The sequence below is a fragment of the Echinops telfairi genome, unplaced genomic scaffold, assembly GCF_000313985.2.
Source record: "Echinops telfairi isolate 266 unplaced genomic scaffold, ASM31398v2 ScPeMD7_7356;HRSCAF=8355, whole genome shotgun sequence".
NCBI lineage: Eukaryota > Metazoa > Chordata > Mammalia > Afrosoricida > Tenrecidae > Echinops > Echinops telfairi.
The window spans coordinates 2,221,452-2,244,951 of record NW_022111256.1 but is presented as its reverse complement, the minus strand read 5'-3'; the positions used below and the strand labels follow the sequence as shown (position 1 = coordinate 2,244,951).

General features: G+C 45.2%; 1 protein-coding gene across 1 annotated transcript in view; it reads right to left on the bottom strand.

Annotated features, from left to right (window-relative positions):
• ANO2 (anoctamin 2) overlaps positions 1-23,500 on the bottom strand; it is a gene marked incomplete at its 5' end in the record, with an annotated part of 414,765 nt that overhangs the window by 306,495 nt on the left and 84,770 nt on the right. Inside the window, 2 exons of the mRNA XM_013008512.1 lie at positions 20,484-20,486; positions 23,004-23,102. Coding sequence (XP_012863966.1) covers positions 20,484-20,486; positions 23,004-23,102 — 102 coding nt within the window. The remainder of the gene's footprint in view (positions 1-20,483; positions 20,487-23,003; positions 23,103-23,500) is intronic.

Here is a 23,500-nt window from a genome sequence, read left to right as displayed (position 1 = left end):
TCCAACCCCTAGAGACCCTAAGCACAATGGAAGGAGACACTGACAGGCCCTGCGTCCTCCTCACAATAGTTTCTCTGCTTGGGTGCAGTGTCGCAGAAACTGTGTCCATCTATCTCGTGGAAGGCCTTCACCTTTTTCACTGCCCCTCTACCAAGCATGACGCCCTTTCCAGGGATGGTTTCTCTTGATAACATGTCTGAGGCATGGAAGACAAAAATCTCACCATCCTTACCTGTAAGGAGCTCTCTGGTAGGAATTCTTCCAAGACAGATTTGTTTGCCCTTTAAGTAACAATGGACAATCACTTTATGTTCAATGCACACGTTCTCTTGCTTTGAACATGCTATATCTATGCTTTTGTGTGCCACTTTTTTCTCTTCAACATCACTTCACAAATAGTTTTAATGCAGAAGGTGTGAACTGACACAAAGAAATGCCAGGTAAACAAAAAAAGTAGAACAGTTCAGGCAGAGCTTCAGGAAGACTGAGTGATCTGGCTTCTTTGCGCACAGGGTTCTAACGGGGGAGTAGTGACAGGCATGGAGACCCTCATGCACCAGGCAATGGGAAGTCCAATAACAAAACCAAATCAAGAAGCTAATTGAGAGAGGTTGAGTAAGACAACGATGGCTAAGCTAGCTTTCCAACACAAGAGCACTGCTATTTCTAGTAAGACAGGATTGATGAAGCATTTACTGGGGCTCTTGGTATGTACTAGTGCTCACCTTAAAGATATACTGCAGCTCCCCCACCTCTGGAATAGATCTAATGAAACCCTCCATATTTAACTCACTAGGATATTTCCTCCAAGGAGAATCCCCTCTTCACCCCAAAGCTCTAATATTTTCAGTATCTTCAAAGATTAGGAGTTCACCCGAGGCATGATTCCTGATCCACTACTGATATCGGTGTGAATCCACCAATTACGTCATTTTTTTTGAACATTGATTGAATATAAGTATGACAGTGAGGATGAGAAACTATTTTTCATTTTATTCAGTATATGAAAATGTTAGGGGTACAAATCGATACTTTAACACATTTAAGCAAAAAGTCAGAGTCCTTACACATGGAAAAACAGAAAGATCATCAAGTGCATCAGACGAGCGACCTCATAAACAGCAGAATTGGCGGCCTGTCCTGTTGCACCCTCACAGTTCCAGCGGCGCCTGCGCTCGATGTTCCAGCCTGTGGGTCAGCCCATCTGGTTGACAGTCTGTCTCTTGCTCACTGACCATCTACTTTACCTCACCTGACGTCCCTCTCCAGGGACTGTCCCTCCTGGTGGCATTTCCAACATAGGTGAGTCTGACATCATCCCTTCTAAGGAGCATTCTGACGACCTTCAGAAGACCCCTCTCCTTTCTTTTGGCAGTCCGTGCTGTATTCATGATGAGCAGCCGTTCGCTGCAATTGAGCCGCTCCAGACTCATGGGGACCCTTGGGACCAGGACCTCCCCGTGGGGGTCCTGAAACCGTCCATCGCTACAGGAGTGGAAAGCCTCCTCTTTCTTCTGCAGAGGAGCTGGTGGTGCCAGCTGCTGCCCTGGAGGTTAACAGCCCAACCTGCCACCAACAGTAGATGAAACTACATATGTATGAATTCTTAAATGTAAAATGGTCCTCTTTGTGAATCTTCACCCAAGGCAATGAAAGTTTAAGAATACAGGCATCCTGGCTTGAGTCAGGTGCACCTTCGTCCTCAAGGGACATCTTCATTCTTCAACACTTCAAAGGAGCCTTTTGCAGTAGATGTGTGCAATGTAAGAGCCCACTTGGACTCTTGCTGGCTGCTTTCATGGCCACTGATTCTGAATCCAGGTAAAAAGAAATCCTTGACAACTTCAGACTTTTCTCCATTTCCTGCCAAGCCCCTTATTGCCTGGTTGTGATAAAGATGCAAAGATTTTTCTTTTCTTTATATCAAGGTGTAATCCATACTGAAGCCGATAGTCTTTGATCTTTGCTTTCAAGAAGCGAGGTCATTTGTAATCTGCATATCAAAGATTGCTAATGCATCTTCCTCCATATAGTTCAGCTTCTCAGATTATTTTCTCAGCATGGAGGCTAATAAGTCTGCTGAGAGGATGCATTCTGGCTCCCCTTGTTCTCGTCTATTGGTTGATGTACAGGTTTGAAGGAGCACTGTGACAGTTAGGTTTTGTGTCAACTGGGCTGGGTCAGGATTCTCTCATGGTGTGATCAACCATAATGTGGTCAACTCCATGGGGGTATCTTCAGTGAGCAGGCTGGCAGTTGTGGGAACATCAATATGGGGTGCTACTGCCTTGGTCAGATCACCACCTTTATAAAATGTAAAGTACGCTACTTCCGGGGTGTGGCCTACTCCTATTTGAGGAGACTCTGTGGGAAGGCTGGCCCCTTCTGTTTTCTGGGTCTGGATCCTGCATCTAGTTCAGGAGCCCTCAAACTACGGCCCGTGGGCCAAATGCAGCCCCCCCGAGGACATTTATCCGACCCGCCTGGTATTTTTGCAGCCGCTGCCTGTCCTGCTTAGCAGCCAACTCATCCAGTTTGCATAGGAATTTGTTCAGTTTTTTTTTTTAAACTACAGTCCGGCCCTCCAACAGTCTGAGGAACAGTGAACTGGCCCCCTGTTTAAAAAGTTTGAGGACCCCTGGCTTCTCAACCTGCAACCAGCAGTATTGCCTATTCGCTCTGGGAGCAATCACTGGCTTGTGGTATTGCTTGCTGGCCTCCATTCACCTCTACATCCACCAGCCTGTGTTCTTCTTGCTTTCTTGTTCACAAGCACTAGCAGTCAGGAAAAGCCCCAGCTCAATATCTGACTCAGGGACTTGAACCAGACTGGACTTACCCACTTCTGTTCTAGAACTGTATAAGCTATTCACTTGATAATCTTCTCCAGATAGAAAGATAGTTAGATAGATGGATGGATGGATGGATGGATAGATATAGATAGATGGATGAATGGTAAAAAGGTTGAAGTCAAAGATTTTTTTCTTGCATGGATCCGTAATCAATGGTCATGGAATTCACAGGCAAGAGATCAAAAGATGAGCTGCAATTGGTAAATCTGCTGCACAAAACCCCCTTAGAGTATTTAAAAGCCAGGCTGTTACTTTGAGGACTGAGATGTGCCTGACGCAAGCCATGGTATTTTCAGCTGCCTCACATGCATGTGAAAGTTGGACATTGAATAAGAAAGATGGGAAAAGATTCGATGCATGTGAATTTCAGTGCTGGGAAAAAATACTGGAAGTACCAATGACTGCTAAAAGGACAAGCAAATCTGTCTCAGAAGAAGTACAGCCGAGTGCTCTCCAGAGACAAGGATGACAAGACTTCCCCTGTTACAGCTTGGCCACGTTGCGAGCAGAGGCCAGTCCCGGGAGAGCGGCATCATGGCTGACAAGCAGAGGGGAACTGATGACGAGGCAGGCCCTCAAGGAGCTGAGCTGACACAGTGGCTGCAACAACGGGCTCACGCACAGGGATGCTCGTGAGAAGGGTGCAGGGCCAGGCAGTGTTTCCTTCTGCTGTGCATAGGGCACCAGAGGGTCACAGCCAATTCAGTGGCATATCAAAACAACAATACTATATCGATATGGATGTGGATGTGGTTATAGAGATCGAGATAGGTCATATTTATCACTGTTATGATGCGCACAGTGGAATGCTTTTGCCTAGTCAATAAAACTAAAGTAAACATTTTTTGGTATTTTTTCTTTCATAAGATATTCATCTGGACATTGGGCCTCCACTCAAGTACTCCCTAAATGCAAGAATACTTTGTTCTATTAAACTGACATTCCATGATGCTCACCTCCCCAACACAATTGCTGAAGACAAATGGGTGCATAAGCAAATGTGGTGAAGAAAGCTGATGGTGTCTGGCTATCAAAAGATATAGCATCTGGGGTCTTAAAGGCTTGAAGGTAAACAAGCGGCCATCTAGCTCAGAAGCAACAAAGCCCACATGGAAGAAGCACACCAGCCTGTGCAACCATGAGGTGTCGAAGGGATCAGGTATCAGGCATCATCAGAGCAAGAAATCATATCATTCTGAATGAGGTGGGGAGTTCAGAATAGGGACCCAAAGTCCATTTGTAGGTCACTGAACATCCCCTTACAGAAGGGTCTCAGGGAGGAGACAAGCCAGTCAGGGTGCTATGTAGCAATGATGAAACATACAATTTTCCTCTAGTTTCTAAATGCTTCCTCCCCCCACCTGCCCCCACTATCATGATCCCAATTCTACCTTAAAAATCTGGCTAGACCAGAGGATGTACACTGGTACAGACAGGAACTGAAAACACAGGGAATCCAGGACAGATGATCCCTTCAGGACCAGTGGTGAGAGTGGCGATACTGGGAGGGTAGTGGGAGGGTGGGGTAGAGTGGGGGCACCGATTATAAGGATCTACATATAACCTCCTCCCTGGGGGACAGACAACAGAAAAGTGGGTGAAGGGAGACGTCAGGCAGTGTAATATATGCCAAAATAATAATTTATAAATTATCAAGGGTTCATGAGGGAGGGAGGAACAGGGAGGGAGGGGGGAAAATGAGGAGCTGATGCCAGGGGCTTACATGGAGAGCAAATGTTTTGAGAATGATGAGGGCAATGAATGTACAAATGTGCTTTACCCAATTGATGTGTGTATGGATGTGATAAGAGTTGTAGGAGCCCCCAATAAAACGACCAATAAATAAATATATATCCATCTGACATCAGCAGTTACAGACTTGGTGCCTTGTCCTCTTCTAATCTTGTCGAACTTCACACAGCTCCTTGTCACTGTACTGCTGCCACCGTTTTTCAATTATCTTTGGCAAGATAAATTTCTTTTATTGCATTTGATATTCATAATAAGACTCCAACAACCAAATTTGCTGTGATCAAGTCTAGACTGACTCACAACAACCCTATAGGACAGGGCAGAACTGCCCCGGTGAGCTTCTGAAACTGTAACTGTTTACAGGAGTAGAAAGTCCTGTCTTTTTCCTCAGCAGGTGCTGGTGGTTTTGAACTGATGACCTTGGGGAAACACAGACCAACTTGTAACCACTGCGCCACCTGGGGTCATCTCAATATCAATGATTTTGTTTGTTAATTTCTGCATCCTGTTGGATCATCATTCTTTGCGTTCTTTGAAACAGACACCAATAAGGGTCTCTTCCAGTCAATTGGCCAGGTACTGTCTCCCAAATTTCTAGATATGGTTCAGTGAACTCCAGGATCATTAAGCTTTTAAGACACTTTGATCAATGTTTCATAAATCCCTGGAGACGTGCTTTTCTTTAAAGGCTTCAGTGCTGTGTGGATATCTGCCTTCAATACTAAAGTTCCTTGATCACATGTTCCTGAAATGCTTGAGCATCATCCAATTACTTTCAGTATTCCTTCCATAGTCTTTTGTTGCTTCTTGAAACATTCAGTATTTTCCCCTTGCTACTCCCACTACCAAGGAGCCAATGCCAGCTCATAGCGACACTACAGGACAGAGCAGAACTTCCCATTAGGGTTTCAGAGATCAAAGCTTTAGGACAGCTGCTAGCCTCATCTTCCTCCCTTTGGGATGACTGGCGGGTTTGAACCACAGACCTTACAGCTAACAGCCCAACACTTAGCCCACTGAGAACTTTATTTAGAATCATTTAGTACTCTAAATCAAGGTTTGAATTACTCTTCAGTGTTTTCAGCTTAAAAAGTGCTGAGTACATTGTTCTTTTTGGATTTCTTACCTCCTGGTCTTCTCATATTTCATTATAATACTTGATTTTGCTTACTCAACCCACCCTTGGGAATTTTCTGTTCAGCACTTTTAATAATCATTTCTTCCCTTCACTTTAGCTTCTTTGCATTCTACAGTGAGTTTCCGAATCTCTTCTGACATCCAATTTTATCGTTTCTTTCTTTCCTGTCTTTTTAATGAAGTTTTGCTTTCTTCGTTACAATGTCCTTTTACATCATCCCACAACTCATCTTGTCTTCAGCAATTAGTATTTGGTGTGTCACATCTGTTCTTGATATGGTCCTGAGAGATCTAACATTGTGTTACATCACATCATAGATCGGTTAAAAAAACAAACCCTCAAACTCAAACTCCAGAACTCAGAGTTATGGAGACCATATAGGACGGGGTAGAACTACCCCTGTGGGTTTCCAAGACTGTAACGGTTTACAGGAGTAGAAAGTCTCATCTTTCACCCACAGAGTGGCTGGATGTTTTGAAATGGGTATCTTGACCACTCAGAAAAGACCACTGATACTCCTGACCCAGCGAAGTTGACAAAAAACTTAACTATGTGACACTGGCTTGTGACATTGAGCTTCTCCATTCTCTCTTTACACAGCTGTCATCACTTTGATTCCTATGCAGCCCATCTGGTAAGAGCCACATGTACAGTTTTTCAGACAGTAATCCCCAAGGAAACAAGTCCTACGATTGTCTCAGCTTAGAGTTCTGAGAAAGCTCCAGGCCACCAGGCAGGAAAGGGGTTGGCAAGCCCGGGAGACTCCTTGGGACAGAAGACAGAGCTGAAGGTTTGGGGAGACGGAGGTAGCTTGGGTTCATAGGGCAGAGTACCTAAGAAGAGAGAGCTTCACAGAGCCTGACTTCTGCAGAAATCCCACCCTTAGAATTCAGCAGCATACTTGAAGTTATTGGAAATAGTACCTATTCCCAACAATAAAATTGGAAAACTACATATTTCACAGGGCATTGGATAGAGTATTCCAAAACGTCTAGAATCTGTAGCAGGGTATTATTAGCCTGAATTCACACTGAATACTACTCCAGGTCCACCTACCAAATCATAAGTGACTAAAGGGCTTTTAAAGTACGGCCCGAGTGTAACGTTCTGTGGCTTAAACATTTAATGTGAGAGTAGCATTCATTCATGGTCCAAATATTCCTAGGCCCCTTTTAGGTGCCAGACGCTGAGCCTGGTGACTCATTGCTTCGAGTCTTAGAGAAGCACAAAGATAGTAATAACCTTAAAACGTAGAGCATGCTTTGCAATGTGTCCAGCATTTCCCTGGACCGCAGTTCATCTGGAGCCCACGTGGGCCGACCAGATAGCACTGTTCTTGCTGTTAGCTGCCTTCTGATCTACCCCTGACTCATGGGGCTGCATCGCATAAGAGCAGACTGTTGTCATCCATATGGTTTCCAGGGACGGATTTTCACAAAGACATCCCCACACCTTTCTTGCTCGTCTCTCTTGGTCTGGAAGCTCTAGAGAAACCTGTTCAACACGACAGTAATCATACACCAACGTCCACTTACAGATGGGTAGGAGCCGGTCAGGGATCGAACCCACAGCGAGGAGTGAAAAGGCTACCACTGAACCACCACTGTCCTCCATCGTGCAATATGAGCCTCTCTGTTGTACGGTGGAAAAACGGAGACTCTGAAAAGTGAGGAAGGTCTTGGGTCAGTAGTAAAACCAGGCCTGAATCCTAGTTTTCCCGACTCCTCACCCTGGCTTTGATCCTTGGAGGGGCTCCATGATCTGCGCCTTCGAAGAACGTAGGCGAGCTCCCCTTTCTGAAGCCACCAACGGCCAGCAGTGCACGTTCCCTGGTGCTCAGCAGGATCCGGGCAAGGTTCCCCTGTCCTTTTATTATTATTAATACAATCATCAACGGCATCCTGATGACTGTTATTCTTGGACATCAGAGAAGTATGAACATCCCAGAAATGGCGGGACACATGTTAGCCAGCTGCTCCCCATTATGCCCTCCCCGGGTACATGATATGCCTTTCATGTGCTTAAAATCATGAATAATTTTTAAAGTATGCTGCTCTTATTTTTTATTCCAGGGCTCAAATGTGGTTCTCATAAAGGCTCAGTCGGCCTCATTGTCACAGTCTAAGAGGCTTATTGAGATTCCTTCTTTTCTTACTTTTTTTCCCCCTCTCCCCTTGTCTCCTTCAGCCTCTCCCCTCCAGAGCGGCACAGCAGTGTGGTCTCAGGACTGATTTGTTTCCTTCCTGCATTGAAATCATGTGCCTTCCTGGGGTGCAGGAAACGAAGGCAATAGTGATGTCTGACATGGGCAACAAATACCTCACTGCCCTCACTTTACAGATAAGGAAACAGAGGCACAGAAATTCTAACTAGCACAATCAATGTCACACAAGCATCAGGGGAGCCAGTGATCTCAAAGCTCAAGAATAGGAGTCACCATTCAGATGATCAAGAATGGAATCTTGATTACCCATGAGTCATTCTGTAGGGACCTAAGAGGGCCTTGCCCTCAGCTGAGTGAAAAGGCCAGCCAGCCAGAGTCAGAGACGCTGAGATAAGGAGCACGTGCTTCCGTGATGAGCCGGGGGCCCTGGTTACACCCCATGGTAAGCAGAAGCAAATTCAGACTACCTGCCTTTTAAAATATAGGCATCCTTTTCTCCTGTCCCTTCTGCAGGATACTGCATTGAAATCATGTGCCTTCCTGGGGTGCAGAAAACGAAGGCAATAGTGATGTCTGACATGGGCAACAAACACCTCACTGCCCTCACTTTACAGATAAGGAAACAGAGGCACAGAAATTCTAACTAGCACAATCAATGTCACACAAGCAGGATGTTGACTGTTGTTATGTATGCAGCCCATTCCTCTTGAGAGTGGAGGGTTGGGCTAAGGATTAGCAGCACATCCTTCTGTTGCTGTGGTTAACTGCTATGGAGCCAGACATCCCGACTCCTGGGGACCTGTGCCTAATGGAGCAGACCCCTGCCCGAGGCTGCCCGTCACCACGATCACCTCAGATCTGACCATTTTAATCAACAGGGTTTTCGTGTGGATAGTTTTTCACACACCGATCATCAGGCCTTCAGGCACATCTACTGGTGGTCGTTGAATTGATTCCAAGTAATGGCAACCCCTGTGTTGTAGAGTAGAACTTTGCACCACAGGGGCTTCAAGATGTGATGGCGACGGACTATGTCAACTAGACACTCCTGCCTAAGGGCAGGGGGGCAGCTCCACCTAGCACCATGAGTTGGGACGTCTGACTCAACAGCAGTTGACAACAGTAACAGAAGCGTGTGACACCCCTGGTGTCCTGTGCCTTTCTGTATACGAGCGAGAGAAACTGAGCAGACCCTCATCCTCTTGGGCCCTTCTCCTTCAATGGAGCTGGATCTTTCTTCTAGTTCCCAATTGCCTGTTGCGTCACCTGCTGATCCCAGGAGCCGTCAGTAGACTAGAGATGATGGATTCATTTGGCCGATGTCAGACCTCTACATCCACCAACCTGTGCACCTTGCCACCTCTGCTTCCTGTTCATCAGTTTCCATGAGTCAGAAGAGGCCCAATTTGAACTGGACTGGACTTATCTATTTCACCAACCATGTTAGCCATTTCTTGATATAAATCACTCTCTATATACAACACATGCAAACATCACTGGTTTTGCCTCTCTAGAGAACTCCATCTAACATACCAGATGATGACTTCCTGAAAGCTCACCCCGGATCTGTCTTCTCAGGAGCCCCTGGGTGCATTTGGAGCACCAATCTTTCAGTTACTGGTTGATCAGTTAGTGCATTAATCTCTTGCCCAACCAGGGACCCCTCACATCTCAGACACAGAGAGAATCTAGCCGCGTGGAAGGTGGCACTACAAGTTACAAGCTGGACAAGGATGGAAGGCTCTGGAGCCAAAGAAGTGATCCAAAAGAGATGCCCAAGAGGCAGCTGAATCCATCGCACCATCCTCCTCCCCAGCTGGGATGGCCCCAGGAGGGCCTGGGAGAGGAGAGAGAGGGGCACATTTATCACCTGCACTGAAGTGCGTGTTAGTCCAGGTAGACTAGAAAAACAAATTCATGGACACTCATATGTGTATATATTAAGAAAGCATCCCAGCCCAGTCCAGTTCAAGTCCTTAAGTCCAATATTAGCCCTTATGTCCCATACCAGTTTATAAATTCCTCTTCAGATGCATGCAACACATGCAATGGTGTTGGATGCAGGAAGATCACAGGCCCATGGGTGGAAAGTCTTGCGGATCCAGTGGTGTTGTAAGCATCTCAGCGTTGGCAGGGGTTTCCACATGGCTCCTTCTGCTCCAGGGCTCTAGCATAGCTCCATGTGTCTTGTCAGAAGGAATGTCTGGCAGGGAGTGTCTATGTGTCCAGCCTCCACTGAGCACAAATGAGGTCATCAAGCTGCGACTTAACTGACAGGCTAAACTCCACCCCTTCCCTCTTAAGTCTCAAATTGACAACAGCTTATGTAACTACCACATAAGGTCTGAGGGCTGTTATGCTGTTGTGCATTTTGTCCTCATCACTTCCCATAAGCACCTTTGGCCACGTGAATTAGTGTCATTTACCAAGCAGAATGGAAACAGTGCGAGGAGCTGCAAAGATGTGCTGTAACCCACAGCCAGAAAGGAGACTTTGTGTGTGCACATATGAAATCTAACCAAGAGGCTACAGTGATACAGAGCAAGGGGTCATGAGCCAAAGAAAACGAGGGCATTAGATGTCGGAGTATTGGGGTAGTTGTAGTTAGGTGTCAAGTCAGTTCCAACTCATAGTGACTTTGTACAATGGAGCAAAACCATACCCTGTCCTGTCCTAGCCTTATAATTGTCATTATGTTTGAGCCCCTTATGGGAACCACTGTGTTAACCTATCTTGTTGAAGGCCTTCCTTTTTTTTTTTTTCCTGGTCCTCTAAAGGTGTCTCCTACTCACTGTCATAGAGGGAGTGCTGACCTTATAGGACGGAACTACTCCTTAGGGCTTCTGCTATACAACTTTTCATAGGAGCATATAGATTCACATTGCTCTTGCAGAAGTACTGGTGGGTTTGAACCACAGACCTCATGGTTTGATGCCCAAAACCTAACCAACGCACAGTGCCAGCAGGGCTACTTTACTAGTCTAGTAGAAGCTGGGAAAAGGTCCAAGAGATTCTTCTTTCAGAGTCTCCAGTACCAAGTTCCGCTGATCCCTGGATTAATGATGGATTTCTAAGCTCTAAGATTAATATAAGAAAATTAATTAGTGTTGTTTTAATGGGTTACAATATATAAAAGGGGGAGAAAAGAGCCAGCCAGTCTTTGCATGTCTAACTGCACCTACAGGTAAATTTCCTATCATCAGCATTACAGACTGTGGAAAGTATGGTATTTATAAAATGCATGTTCTCTACAGTCTATTTCTGTACTCCTTTATGGTTTCGAACTCTGTTCTCAATGTTCCTCCACCCATGAATGGATGCTTGCTGACTTGTAAGACATGGGATAACGTTGAACTTACTCACGTGTCTGAGTATAATTCTCCATGTAAGTGGACCTGCCCTACACTTTTGTCAAGGCACTAAGTCACCAAGAGGGCTAACTGATGACCTGGATCAGAAGGGGCTGCTCATGCTCTGCAAACAACACTCCTCCCTACTGCCCTGGGATGGGGCCCTGAAATGCCTCCAGGCCACGAGCACCCATGCCCCACCCCTTGCAAACAGCATGCCTTCTTGGTGTCCTTGGGCATAGCTCCAGAACCAACCTCAGCATCCTGCTCCCGGAAGTTTCCACCAGTGGACGGGATTTGCCAGGTGTGACACCTTCTTTCACTCAATAATAGCACATATCGACAGTTCTAGGTGCTCGCGTTCAGCAAAATAAACTGCCTGTCCCCACGGAGCTTCAATGCAGTGAGACCACAGACAATTCAAAGAAGATAGAAACATGTGATTTAATATCAAGTAGGGCTAAGTGTCATGAAGGAAAACCAAGATGGTGGAATGGAGAGTGGCTAAGGATGGCCTTTGGATGGGGAACCTCGGGAAGGACTCTGCAGAGGGGACACCTGAGCCAGAGAATGGGAGAGCCACGGATGTCTACGGAAGGATCTTAAGCAGAAGGAACATCAAGCACAAAGTCCCTAAGATGGAAACGTGCTTGACACTTTGGAGGAACATTTTGGCTGCAGCTGAGTAAGCAAAGGAGGTGAGAAATTAATTTCTCTATTGAAGAAGGCAGAAATGGAAATCATTGCTTACCCGACCCCTCCCTGGCCCGAAGACTTTTAATGCCCTCAGCAGGAGCCATCTAACACCCTCGGGTTCAACTTTCAACCAACTGTGGAGCAGATCTAGGCCAAGGTCCCACTCTGACGCTTCTCTCAGGCTCCTCTCCAAGCTCTCACCGCCACCGCCACCGCCACCGTCGTCATCATCATCATCATCATCATCATCATCATCAGTGTGCTGGTAAATGGATAACCAGACTACGGGATTAGCAGGCACAGGAGCGGATCTGTAGTATGATTTCCTTGGTGTGAGTAAGGCTTTGGGCCGTCAATTTCAATCTATTGATGGTATAAAACTCATGTTCTGAAATTCCGGAAAACTGAACTCTCACGTCTCTAGTAGTTCGTACTGGGTCAGAACTGGGGCCAGCGCCCAAGTGAGGCCCGTGGCCAACTGCTCACGTGCTTGTTTCTCTCACACACACTGCCAACCCACTGTCCAAACCCCACATGGGCAGCCACGGCCCAACGGGGCTGTCTCCTGCCCTGTCATCTACAGGAAGTGACCACAGGCCCCAGAAACCCCTGTTGACCTGGCTTATCTAACCAGGGTGCAGTATAGCACCAGTGCAATACACATCAATCCTCTAGTTCCTGAATGCTACGTCCCCCCACTACCATGACCCAGTTCTACCTTAAAAATCCCGCTAGACTGGAGTACATACATTGGTCCAGATCCATGGAATTCTAAACAGATAAAACCCTTAGGAACACTAGTGGGAGTAGCGATACCATGAGGGTAGGAGGATGGTGGGGGCCGGGGTTGGAGAAGGGGGAGAAAGGGGAACCCATCACAAGGTTGGACATAGAGCCAGACCCATCCCCAAGGGGGATGAATAACAGAAATGAGGGTGAAGGGAGACAACAGACAGTGTAAGATATGAAATAACTAATATATAATTGATCGAAGGTTCACGAAGGTAGAATGGAGGGAAAAAGAGGAGTTGATACCAAGGGCTCAAGTAGAAAGAATATTTTGGAAACGTTGATGGCAACATATGTACAAGTGTACTTCATACAATTGAAGGATGGATTGCTGTAAGATTTTAAAAGTCCCTCAATAAAATTACTAATTTAAAAAAAGAAAAGAAAAAGCCTCATATTTCATTTATCAGAAAACCTATCAGTGAACTTGTTACCTGGTTTTCTCAGTACAATGCATGTCATCTTTAAGGAGGCAGATCAACAAAGAGGTCTTTCATCCCACACAGAGGTGGCGGGGAGGTGAGGAGAGGGGGTTCAAATTGCCAGTCTTTCAGCTAGCAGCTAAATAAGTAAACCTATGTGTTTTGTTTTGTTAGGCTAGCTGATTTTTTTAACTTTTTATTATGAAGTTGGTGAGCGTTTACAGATCAGCAGTTTTACTTTCACCAGCTCACACACATTTGGATCCCACTTCCTCCTCCCGTGTTTCCTGTTTCCATCCCTTCTTCCTTCCTCATCCTTGTGAACGTTGCCCTTCAATGGATGTTACTCTTTTGGCCTTAAGTGGTTGGTTATTTGAACCCAGAGAGGAGTGCAGTTCCAGACCTAAAGGGTAAATGTCTTAGAGATCCTCACAGTCCCCAGGGGACTAGGAAGCCCAAAGGGTTTGTGCTCAGAGGCCTAGCCATTGTGCCCCCAGGCCCCTAGAGTAAGTGTTGTACCTCCCTTGAAAGGCAGCTTAAGAGATGGCAAGAGTTGGGCATTGTTACTGTGAATTATTTCCACAGTGAGTAGGAATCACCCTAAAGGGGTCTGTTCTTAGGCTCCTCAGCTAACACCAACAGAGGGGAACTCACAGTCCTTGGGTTCACTTGCAGAGAGCATTTTAAAGCCCTCCTAGGGAATGTGTGTTCCAATCTCCTTACTCTGTAAATGAGAATCCATAGCATGTTGGGCAATGCATGAAACTAGTCCATGGTAATGACAGCAAAAAATTTCAGCAAATTAATGATCCCGGTCCAAGATGATTTCATCGAGGCCAATCGTCCCCAGAAGTGATTCTGGAGAACAGAGGTTCCCAGGACATTAATATGAACAGGAAATATATCAATGGGAGAAAGGGTAGACAAATTGAACCATTCTCTTTATTGCTGTAAAAGACATGCATTCTAGAGCACAGACTGTGAGAGACGCTGTCCGAGGCCACCCTGCCGCAAGCCCGTTATGGAATCTTCAGTGGAAGCAGAAGGGGGAGCAGTGTGTGGAGTTGGAGTTAGAGAGACGAGGGTTCGAGTCTTAGCTCTATCCCTGCCACACTGTGGGACCTCGGGTACGTTTCTCAACCCCTCATCTCTGAGGTGTCTGTACTTACAAATGAGACTAATACTAGTGCCTACCTCATATCACTGCTGAAAAATGCAAACAAAACTGTGCATATAAAACTCGTAACATGGAACATGGCACATGGGTGGTTACATTTATAAGAGAATTCATTTGATTATCTAGTATTTATCTAATTAAGCCTATGGCTACAGCTTTTTTATTTTATTGTTGTTAGGTGCCATCAAGTTGGCTCCGACCCATAGCTCCCACCTGACTAAACATGATGTCCTTCTCCAGGGACAGGTCTCTCCTGACAATATATCCAAAGTACGTAAGATGAAATCTTGCCATCGTTGTCTCTAAAGAGCTCTCAGGCCTTCTTCCAAAACAGATTGGTTTGTCCTTTTAGCAGTGCATGGTATCTTTCAATATTCTTCTCCAGCACCACAATTCAAATGCATTGATTCGACTATGGTCTTCCTTATTCAATGTACAACGTCCACATGCATAGGAGGCAAGGGAGAATACTATGACTTGGGTCAGGCGCACCTTAGCCCTCAAATAGCATCTTTGCTCTTCAATACTCTACTGAGGCCTGTCCAGCAGATTTACCTAATGCAACACATCTTTTTATCTCGTGACTGATACTTCCGTGAACATTGACAGTGTATCTATGTAAGACAAAACCTGACAACTTCAACCTTTTCTCCAGTTATCATGTGTTACCTATTTTCTTTTTATTTTAAGATTTTTTTCTCCCTGATTGGCATTGCTTTATGAACCTTTCTCCTCAAAATCAAATGTAAGAATTATGAGATTTGAACAGAATTTTTAAATGCTGGCATCTTTATTTACAGAACGGTTTTACCATGGCAGAAGTTATTCTTTCATCAGACCAACAACTGTGTTGGGAAACAGAAGTGAAATGGGGAAATAGTTGAATTAAATAAGCAGCTCTACCCAACATGGTGGCATAGTGGTTACGAGTTGGACTTCAATCCACAAGGCTGGTCGTTCAACACAGTCAGTTGCTCCGAGGGAGAAAGACGGGACTTTCTACTCTGATAGAGTTAGACTCTGAAGTGCACAGGGGCAGTTCTACCCTGTCCCACAGGGTCACCACGAGTTGGCATCGTCTTGATGGCAGTGAGTCAGTATGAGTGTCCCAACATTAGCCATCACCAGATCTTCTCCCTTCCTGCAAAGTGAGCCCCCCCACCCCCCAGCCTTTGTAGGTCCTCGAAATAGGAACAGAAGGTGATGAGGTAGACCCACTAGGGCGAAGGTAGCATATGAGGGCCCTACTCCTTCTTAAAACTGCACAATGGCTCCTTATAACACTCCAACCCAATGTCAGGGAGTGAACTAGTCTAGTCCAGGCACTCACAGAAGACACCAAAAGGATTGTTGGGATGCACAGCAAGCCCATGGACCTGTGAGAGGCCCAAGTCTTGAACTGTCCGCTGATGACTTCTTGTCAAACACACTGAGAAAGAGGATCCTAAACTTTTTTTAAATCATTTTATTGGGGCTCATATAACTCTTAACACAATCCATACATACATCAATTGTTTACAGCACATTTGTACAATCACTACCCTCATCATTCTCAAAACATTTGCTCTCCACATAAGCCCCTGGCATCAGCTCCTCATTTCCCCCCTCCCTCCCCATACCCCCCTGCCTCATGACCCTTGATAACTTATAAATTATTATTTTGTTATATCTTACATTGTCTGATGTCTCCCTCCACCCACTTTTCTGTTGTCTGTCCCCCAGGGAGGAGGTTATATGTAGATCCTTGTAATCGGTTCCCCCTCTCTACCCCACCCTCCCTCCACCCTCCTGATGTCACCACTCTCACCACTGGTCCTGAAGGGATCATCTATCCTGCATTTCCTGTATTTCCAGTTCCTATCTGTACCAGTGAACATCTTCTGGCCTAGCCAGACTTGTAAGGTAGACTTGGGATCATTATAGTGGGTGGGGAGGAAGCATTTAGGAACTAGAAGAAAAGTTGTATGTTTCATCATTGGTACACTGCCCCCTGACTGGCTCATCTCCTCCCTGTGACCTTTCAGTAAGGGGATGTCCCGTTGCCAACAGATGGGCTTTGGGTCTCCACCCCAAACTCACCCACATTCACAATGATATGATTTTTTGTTCTTTGATGCCTGATACCTCATCCCTTTGACACCTCGTGATTACAAAAGCTGGTATGCTTCTTCCATGTGGGCTTTGTTGCTTCTGATCTAGATGGCTGCTTGTTTACCTTCAAGCCTTTAAGACCCAAGATATTATATCTTTTGATAGCCGGGCACCATCAGCTTTCTTTAGCACATTTGCTTAGGCACCCATTTGTCTTCAGTGATCGTATTGGGGAGGTGAGCACACAATGATAAGATTTTTTTGTTCTTTGATGCCTGATAACCAATCCCTTCAGCACCTCGGAATCACACAGGCTGGGGTGCTTCTTCCATGTGGGCTTTGTTGCTTCTGAGCTAGATGGCCACTTGTTTACCTTCAGACCTTTAAGACCTCAGACGCTATATCTTTTGATAGCCGGGCTCACAGATATGGACTGTGAAGGGAGAAAAGAGGGGAAAGAGCAAGAAGAGGCAGCCCATCTATGGCCAACTATATAGCCACACACACTTCATATGCAGATGACGCCAACAGCAGTAATAATAGCAGCTATGATTATTACATATTATGTAAATTATATTTAATTGTGTGTGCCCCTATACTAGGAAGGAGTCCTGGTGGTGCAGTGATGAAGTGCTCAGATAATAACTGAAAGGTCAGTGGGTACAAACTCCCAGTGGGAGAAAGATGGGCCAGTCTGTTTCTTTATAGATTGTAGCCCTGGGAACCCAAGGGGTAGTTCTACTCTGTCCAATGGGATCACTATGAGGAGCTTAAATGATCACTAGGAGGGTCCTATGGGATTGCTATGAAGCTCCTATATGATCAACCCGACATAAATGAGCATGTGTGTGTTTATGCTAGGCATGCTACCTACACTATCAGTTCTCCTAGGACGAGAGGCAGGCCTTCGAGACATTCTTTGCTCCTAGTTTTGAAATGAGCAGAGCTCTGAGTCTGCTCTCCTAAAAAGGCAGCATTTTCTTGATGTTAATAGCGTCACTTACATGCAAAGCACTCAGAAGCTAAAGTCCTTACAGGACCTTAGGGAGAACCAGCATGAACCAGCTATGGATGGCTACAAAAGTCTTGACGAGGATGCTTTTCACCCATTCCAGGCACGCCACTTCTTCCAAGTTGAATGGACTCTGGCTGAACGAAGGTGATTTCCCTGACAAGAAAGTCCTCCTCATAGACTCTGTTATCTACCTCCTCCCTAGTGCACTCCCTTGCCTTGTCTCTACTAGAGAGTAACTGAAGGGAAGAGGAAAGAAAAGAAAAGGAGACACACATATATATAAATGAATGAAACCGAAAAGTGGCTGTTCGCCACCATCCCAAGAGCGACCCTTACAATGAGTAGAACTTGCTCCCAAACACCTATTTCCAACCTTCTCCTGATGCTCAGGGGCCAAAGCCAGGCCTTCCCATCTCCTTCCCTCAGTCTGAAGGTTGAGTGTCCCTCACAAAAGGCTGGCTTCTCTGTTGTTGTTCTTGGAAAACAAATGCTTCCTTCCAAGATTTCCCCGCCCAGTTAATATCTGTGTTCAGGTCTCTGAGCCCCTGGACACATTACTAGGGATTTTGCCTGGTCTGAGTTCTTGATTTTGTGATTTCCTCTCAGTCTTCTCAGTCTCTCTGGACCACTCTGGGTTATGATCCAGGCCTCCATGGACCTGACTGATGCTTAACTGATCCCCTATAATGTCCCATTCTTCCTCCACGTGTCCCTCTCCAACAACATAGCTCATTATCAATCACTCAACCCATTGAACAAGGAGAGAAATGCTATTGGATGCAATGTCAGCCCCCTACAGATTGCCCTAGCCCATTTTTCTTGCCCCCCTGGAACGAGGTTTAACATGCCTCTTGGCGGTCATGTTCTCAGATTAATTTTTGCACACAGGCACTGATTGGCATACCAAGTTGTACCTTCTTCTGCTTATGCAACCCCTGTGAAGCTAACCGCACCCCACCACATTATGGTGGGAACACCAAGAGGCTCTGGGTCCAGGTGTCTGAACCATCAAAGAGATGCTAGAGCTGTCCACCTGGGACCGAGAAACTTTGGGGAAAATTGTGTTTGCTGTATTGCTGGAAGCAAGTATCTTCTCTGCCTCTCCCCAGGTTCCCTCCCCCACCACATTTACATACAGCACCTGTGTTGTGCTAATGAGTAGATAGTTAATACTTTGGTGTCTGGACAATGCACTCTTCCCGTCTTGCGTTTGACTGTAAGCTCCTTGCGGGCTTGGCTGTTTCTTTGCCCTTCATGAAGTACTTCTCCAAAGACTCGCTTTATCAATTCCATTAGAGCTGGCTAGATAGTCAATCAAAATGGAAATTAGCTCTGGCTATTCATTCAGATAGAAAGTTAGTCAGAATTGAAAATATACATTAAATATATGCAGACATAATAATAAATGCCTCTATATTCATACTATAGATTAAGAATTGAATCCTTACATCAATCTCCTAAGAAATATAGGGCATTGGCATTCTTATATTGCAGATGGGGAAGCCGAGGCTCTGAAAGATCAGGTGATCCACCAAATCACATTGTACATAAGTGTAGAATCAAAGGCAGAAGTTTGTTCTTCTAAGGATGAATCTAGCACTGTTTACCATTCTCTGCTATCAAAACGAAGTGGAGGGAGACCTAGATATAATTTCCATATAGTATGCTCTCACCCTAATCATCACATCTACACATCCAAGGGCAGGTCCTACCTGAAACTACAGATGATACATTGCAAATGACTGAATGTTTGGCAGCACTTAAACTCTGGCAAGGAAGAGACCACAACAACCAGAGGCAGACGGTAGTTGAGGGCTGAACCTGGGAATGAGAAGCAGAAAAATGGAGTAGAAAATAAGAGGTGTGGTGGAGTATACAAAAATAGAGGGAGGATGGAAGAAGGCATCGAGGGGTAGGAGGAAGAGAGAAGAAGGGAAGGAAAAGTGGGAATGGAGAATGGAAAGGAGCACAAAGAAGAGAAGCAACAAAAGGAAGAAAAGAAGAAGGATGCCAACCTGCTTTATGCTTCTCCCCATGAGGGAGGGCCGGAGGGGGTAAAAAAATAGCCTGGATATTACAGTTGGGGTCACCAGCAATTAAAAACACAGAAAATAAGGTGCGAATGGAATGAAGTTAAACACTGTTGGATCTTCAGATAAATCAAAGATAAAGGAGAATAATACAAGGGAGTACCCCACCCCCAAATGGCAAAAAAGGTCCCCTAGGCAGAGTTTTCATTGTAGTATGCATTTTTCCCACTAGGTGACCATCAAGCAACTCACTCTGAGTTAGTGCACCCAGTGGCATCACCTGGGAAGGTTCTCTCTGGTCACAGTGAATTTTTTCATAAAAGCAGTTTCGCTCGAACCTCATTTTTTTAATACTTTTATTGGGGGCTCTTACATCTCTTATCACAATCCATACATTCATCCCCTGTGTCAAGCACATTTGTACATATGTTGTTATCATTTTCAAAGCATTTTCTTTCTACCTGAGCCCTTGACATCAGCTTCTCATTTTCCCCTGGTCCCTCCCCTGCCCTCCCTCCCTCCCTCATGGACCCTTGATAATTTATAGATTATTATTTTCATATCTTACATCATCCTCTGTCACCCTTCACCCACTTTTCTGTTATTTGTCACCCTGGCAGGGGGTTATATGTTGATCCTTGTAATTGATTCCCCCTTTCTCCCCCCACCTTCCCCTTATCTTCCTGGTATCTCTATGGTCATTGTTGCCCCAAGGGGTTTATCTATCCTGGATTCCCTGTGTTATGGGCTCTTATCTGTAGCAGTGTACCTGTCAAACCTCGTTTTTTGTTTTTGTTTTTCGTTTTGATGACTGATTTAAGAGAACAGCATGTGGCTGTAAAATTTCGTTTCCTGCTTGGGGAAAAATGCTGCAGAAACTGTTGTAATGTTGAACACAGCTTACAAGGACAGCGCTATGGGAAAAACTCTAGTGTACAAGTGGTTTTCTCATTTCAACAAAGTGAACTGTTGACTGATGACAAACCTTGTTCTGGACATTCATCAACTTCCTGAAAGGACTAAAATGTCGACTCATAGTGCATTTGGAGTTTGTCCCACCAGGCCAGACTGTTAATCAATCTTTCTATTTAGAGGTTTTGAAGAGATTACATAACAATGTGTGACAAAAAGTCCTGATTTGTGGCAGATGGGGTACTGATTTTATCACCACGACAATGCACCTGCTCATGCAGCCATCTCAGTGAGCCAGTTTTAGGCAAACCACCCCCCCAAAAAAAACCCAGCATGCCTCTCCTTCCCCATGAACCTGACACACCTGACCTCGCCCCAGGCAACTTTTTTTTAGTTTCCACAAATGAAAGGAACATAAAAGGACAGTGAGTTGATGATGTAAAGAGGTGAAGAAAAAAACGAGGGAGGTGCTATCAGCCATCCACACAGTTGAGTTTTAGAAATGTTTCCAAGAATAGAATTGCAAATTTGACAAATGTATTAAGTGTATTGGAGAGTACTTTGAAGGTGATAAGGTTGTTTTGTTAAAAAATAAATAAAATTAAATTAAATTAAGACCTAGCTCTGAAAATTCCATATTTTGGGAGGGACCCCCTCATATATTAGAGTTGGAAGGAAGACTAAGGAAAGAGAAGAAAAAAAGTTGGCCAAATAAGACACCATCAAAAGTTATCGTCTAACTAAAGAGGCCAGGGAAGCATTAGTGGGAGAGGAGATGAGGCTCAAAGCTAAGACAGAGCCTGCATTTGAGACCAGTGGTTTTAGGAGGGAGACAACTATGAGGAGGAGACAAGACACAGCCAGCAGAGTGAGTGAAAGAGAAAGGGGCATGGCGTCATTCTTTGGACCTTCCTATGAGAAACCATGGCACTTCGACAAGGGACCCCAAATAAATGTTCCTTTTATTGGCAAAATACGTTTTGGTCTAATAGCCATGTCTGTGTTCATTCATTGTTTGGTAGTCACTGGTGGTACATCTGTCCTGGCAGGGCCATCGGGTTCATGAATCTCACGGGACAGAACCCAGAGGCTTCAACTTTCTTGGGATGGGGACTCATGATGACATCAGTCACATACAGGTATTTGAGTGATATCTTTATCTTTTACCTGGTGTTGTGCTTGAGGTAAAATTCTACACAAAAATTAGACTCCCATTCAGCAACACATATGCAAATTTTTCTGTGGCAGGTTATGGTCCTCCCCATGCGTCAGCCCTGTCACCATGTCCACCTGTGTGCTGTTTCCATCTACCCAGTCCCCTGCCCTTCTTGCCTTCTCGTCTTTTCGTTGGGGTCCATGTTGACCTTCTGGTCTCATAGAGTTGATGGTTCACAGGAGCACATTCCTCATGGTACTCGTGCTTATTTTATAGATGACTCTATGTTCTGACTGAAAGGTGGCAATTGGTGGTTTTTGACGGAGATGGTAGATCTCTTGGTGGTGAAGAGAGTGTTGATACAGCCAACAAAGCAAATCAAAATGGTGACTATGACAGTGCTACTGATAGTGGGGGTGATGATGAGCAGGGTGATAACAGGGTGGTGCAGAAGGCAATGACTAGGGAAATATGGTAATGAGAAAGGGAAATAATGCAGATGGCAGTTAGAAAGACCACTGCCAATCTGGGTCACCACTGGTGAAAAAACATTCTGTGAGGCGTGTGTGTGTGTGTGTGTGTGTGTGTGTGTTCACTCATCGTTAAACTAGAGCATTGTCTGCCTCAGAACCCTTCCTAGAAACATCTCTGATGGTCCAAGGCAATGACTACTATTCCCCCTATAATGCCTAATAAGAAGAGTGGGGAGTATGTGGAAGCTGCTTCTTTCTCATCGGAGCTGTTTGGAACATTTTTATTTTACAACAAACGGTGTCATCTAAGAATTCCTGGGGAAATTTTCTTAGAAATCATATAAGCCATATATGACCTGGGTTCTCAACCCAGGTGGACATCAAAATCCTGATATTAGAACCTCATTCCATACTAGGCAACTGAATTAAATGGAACAGATATGGGGACAATGGCAAGAACATTTTGAAAACACTTCCAAATGATTATGATGAATTCAATGGGTGAATTCATCAGAATGTTTTACTAAGAGAGAACCACAACTCACACAGTGGCAGATCTGAACCAGAAGGGGGCAGCCTCACAAGTTCACTGCTATCAACATGGCTTGCTGTTCAAACTCATTGCTATAGTCACTCTAAAGAAATGCCCGGGGGGAAAAAAAAAAGAAATGCCCGGGAGTGTGGGGACCCCCATAGAGGAGGTTCAAAGAAGGCATAATGGAGAAATGAAGAAGCAATGTGTGGCTTCTCATGGACCAGAACCCAGGTGGTGCTCTGTGGAGAGACTCTCCCAAAGCCAGCTCCTCTCTCCACACCAACTCTCCTCCCTATCCCACCCACATCATGGTCACATATTTGGGATCCCTGGGGACACAAGTGTGAATTCAATTCCACAAAACCCACATCCCACCTGACCCAGCTCCAACCTGTCTAAGGGTCCATCCAGCCCTTGTGAGACCCCAGAGTCAGAAGAAACATGCTCATACTTTCTTGGTGGGAACTTTGATCTTCAAGAATTCCGCCTCTCTGGTCAGCACCTGCCACGGGGCGTGAATCCGGACAAAGATGGATCCCTGGCTTTTACTCTGCAAGGTACAAAAGAAGAAGAAATAGAAACACTTAGAAGGACATAGCTTAAATTCTTTAGCTCCCCAGCTCCCTCCAATGAGAAGACCTAAGGAACCAGTTGTTTCTTCAGTTTCTGGCTTTTGCTCTTTTTAAACTTCACCAGGGACCAGTCCCCTCCGAGCCATACCCCATCCATCAGTTCTATTCCAGGAATGCTCCCATCAAAAATTATAGAGTAGTGTTCCCCAAAAATGGACCCTAAGGAGGAGGCCTGGTAGGGCGTGATCAAGGGTAATGTAACAGGAATTACTGAAACCCAAATGAAGGCTGAGCATAATAGTGGGACAAGAGGAAAGTAAAAGGAAATAGAGGAAAGAGCTAGGAGGCAAAGGGTATTTATAGAGGTCTAAATAAA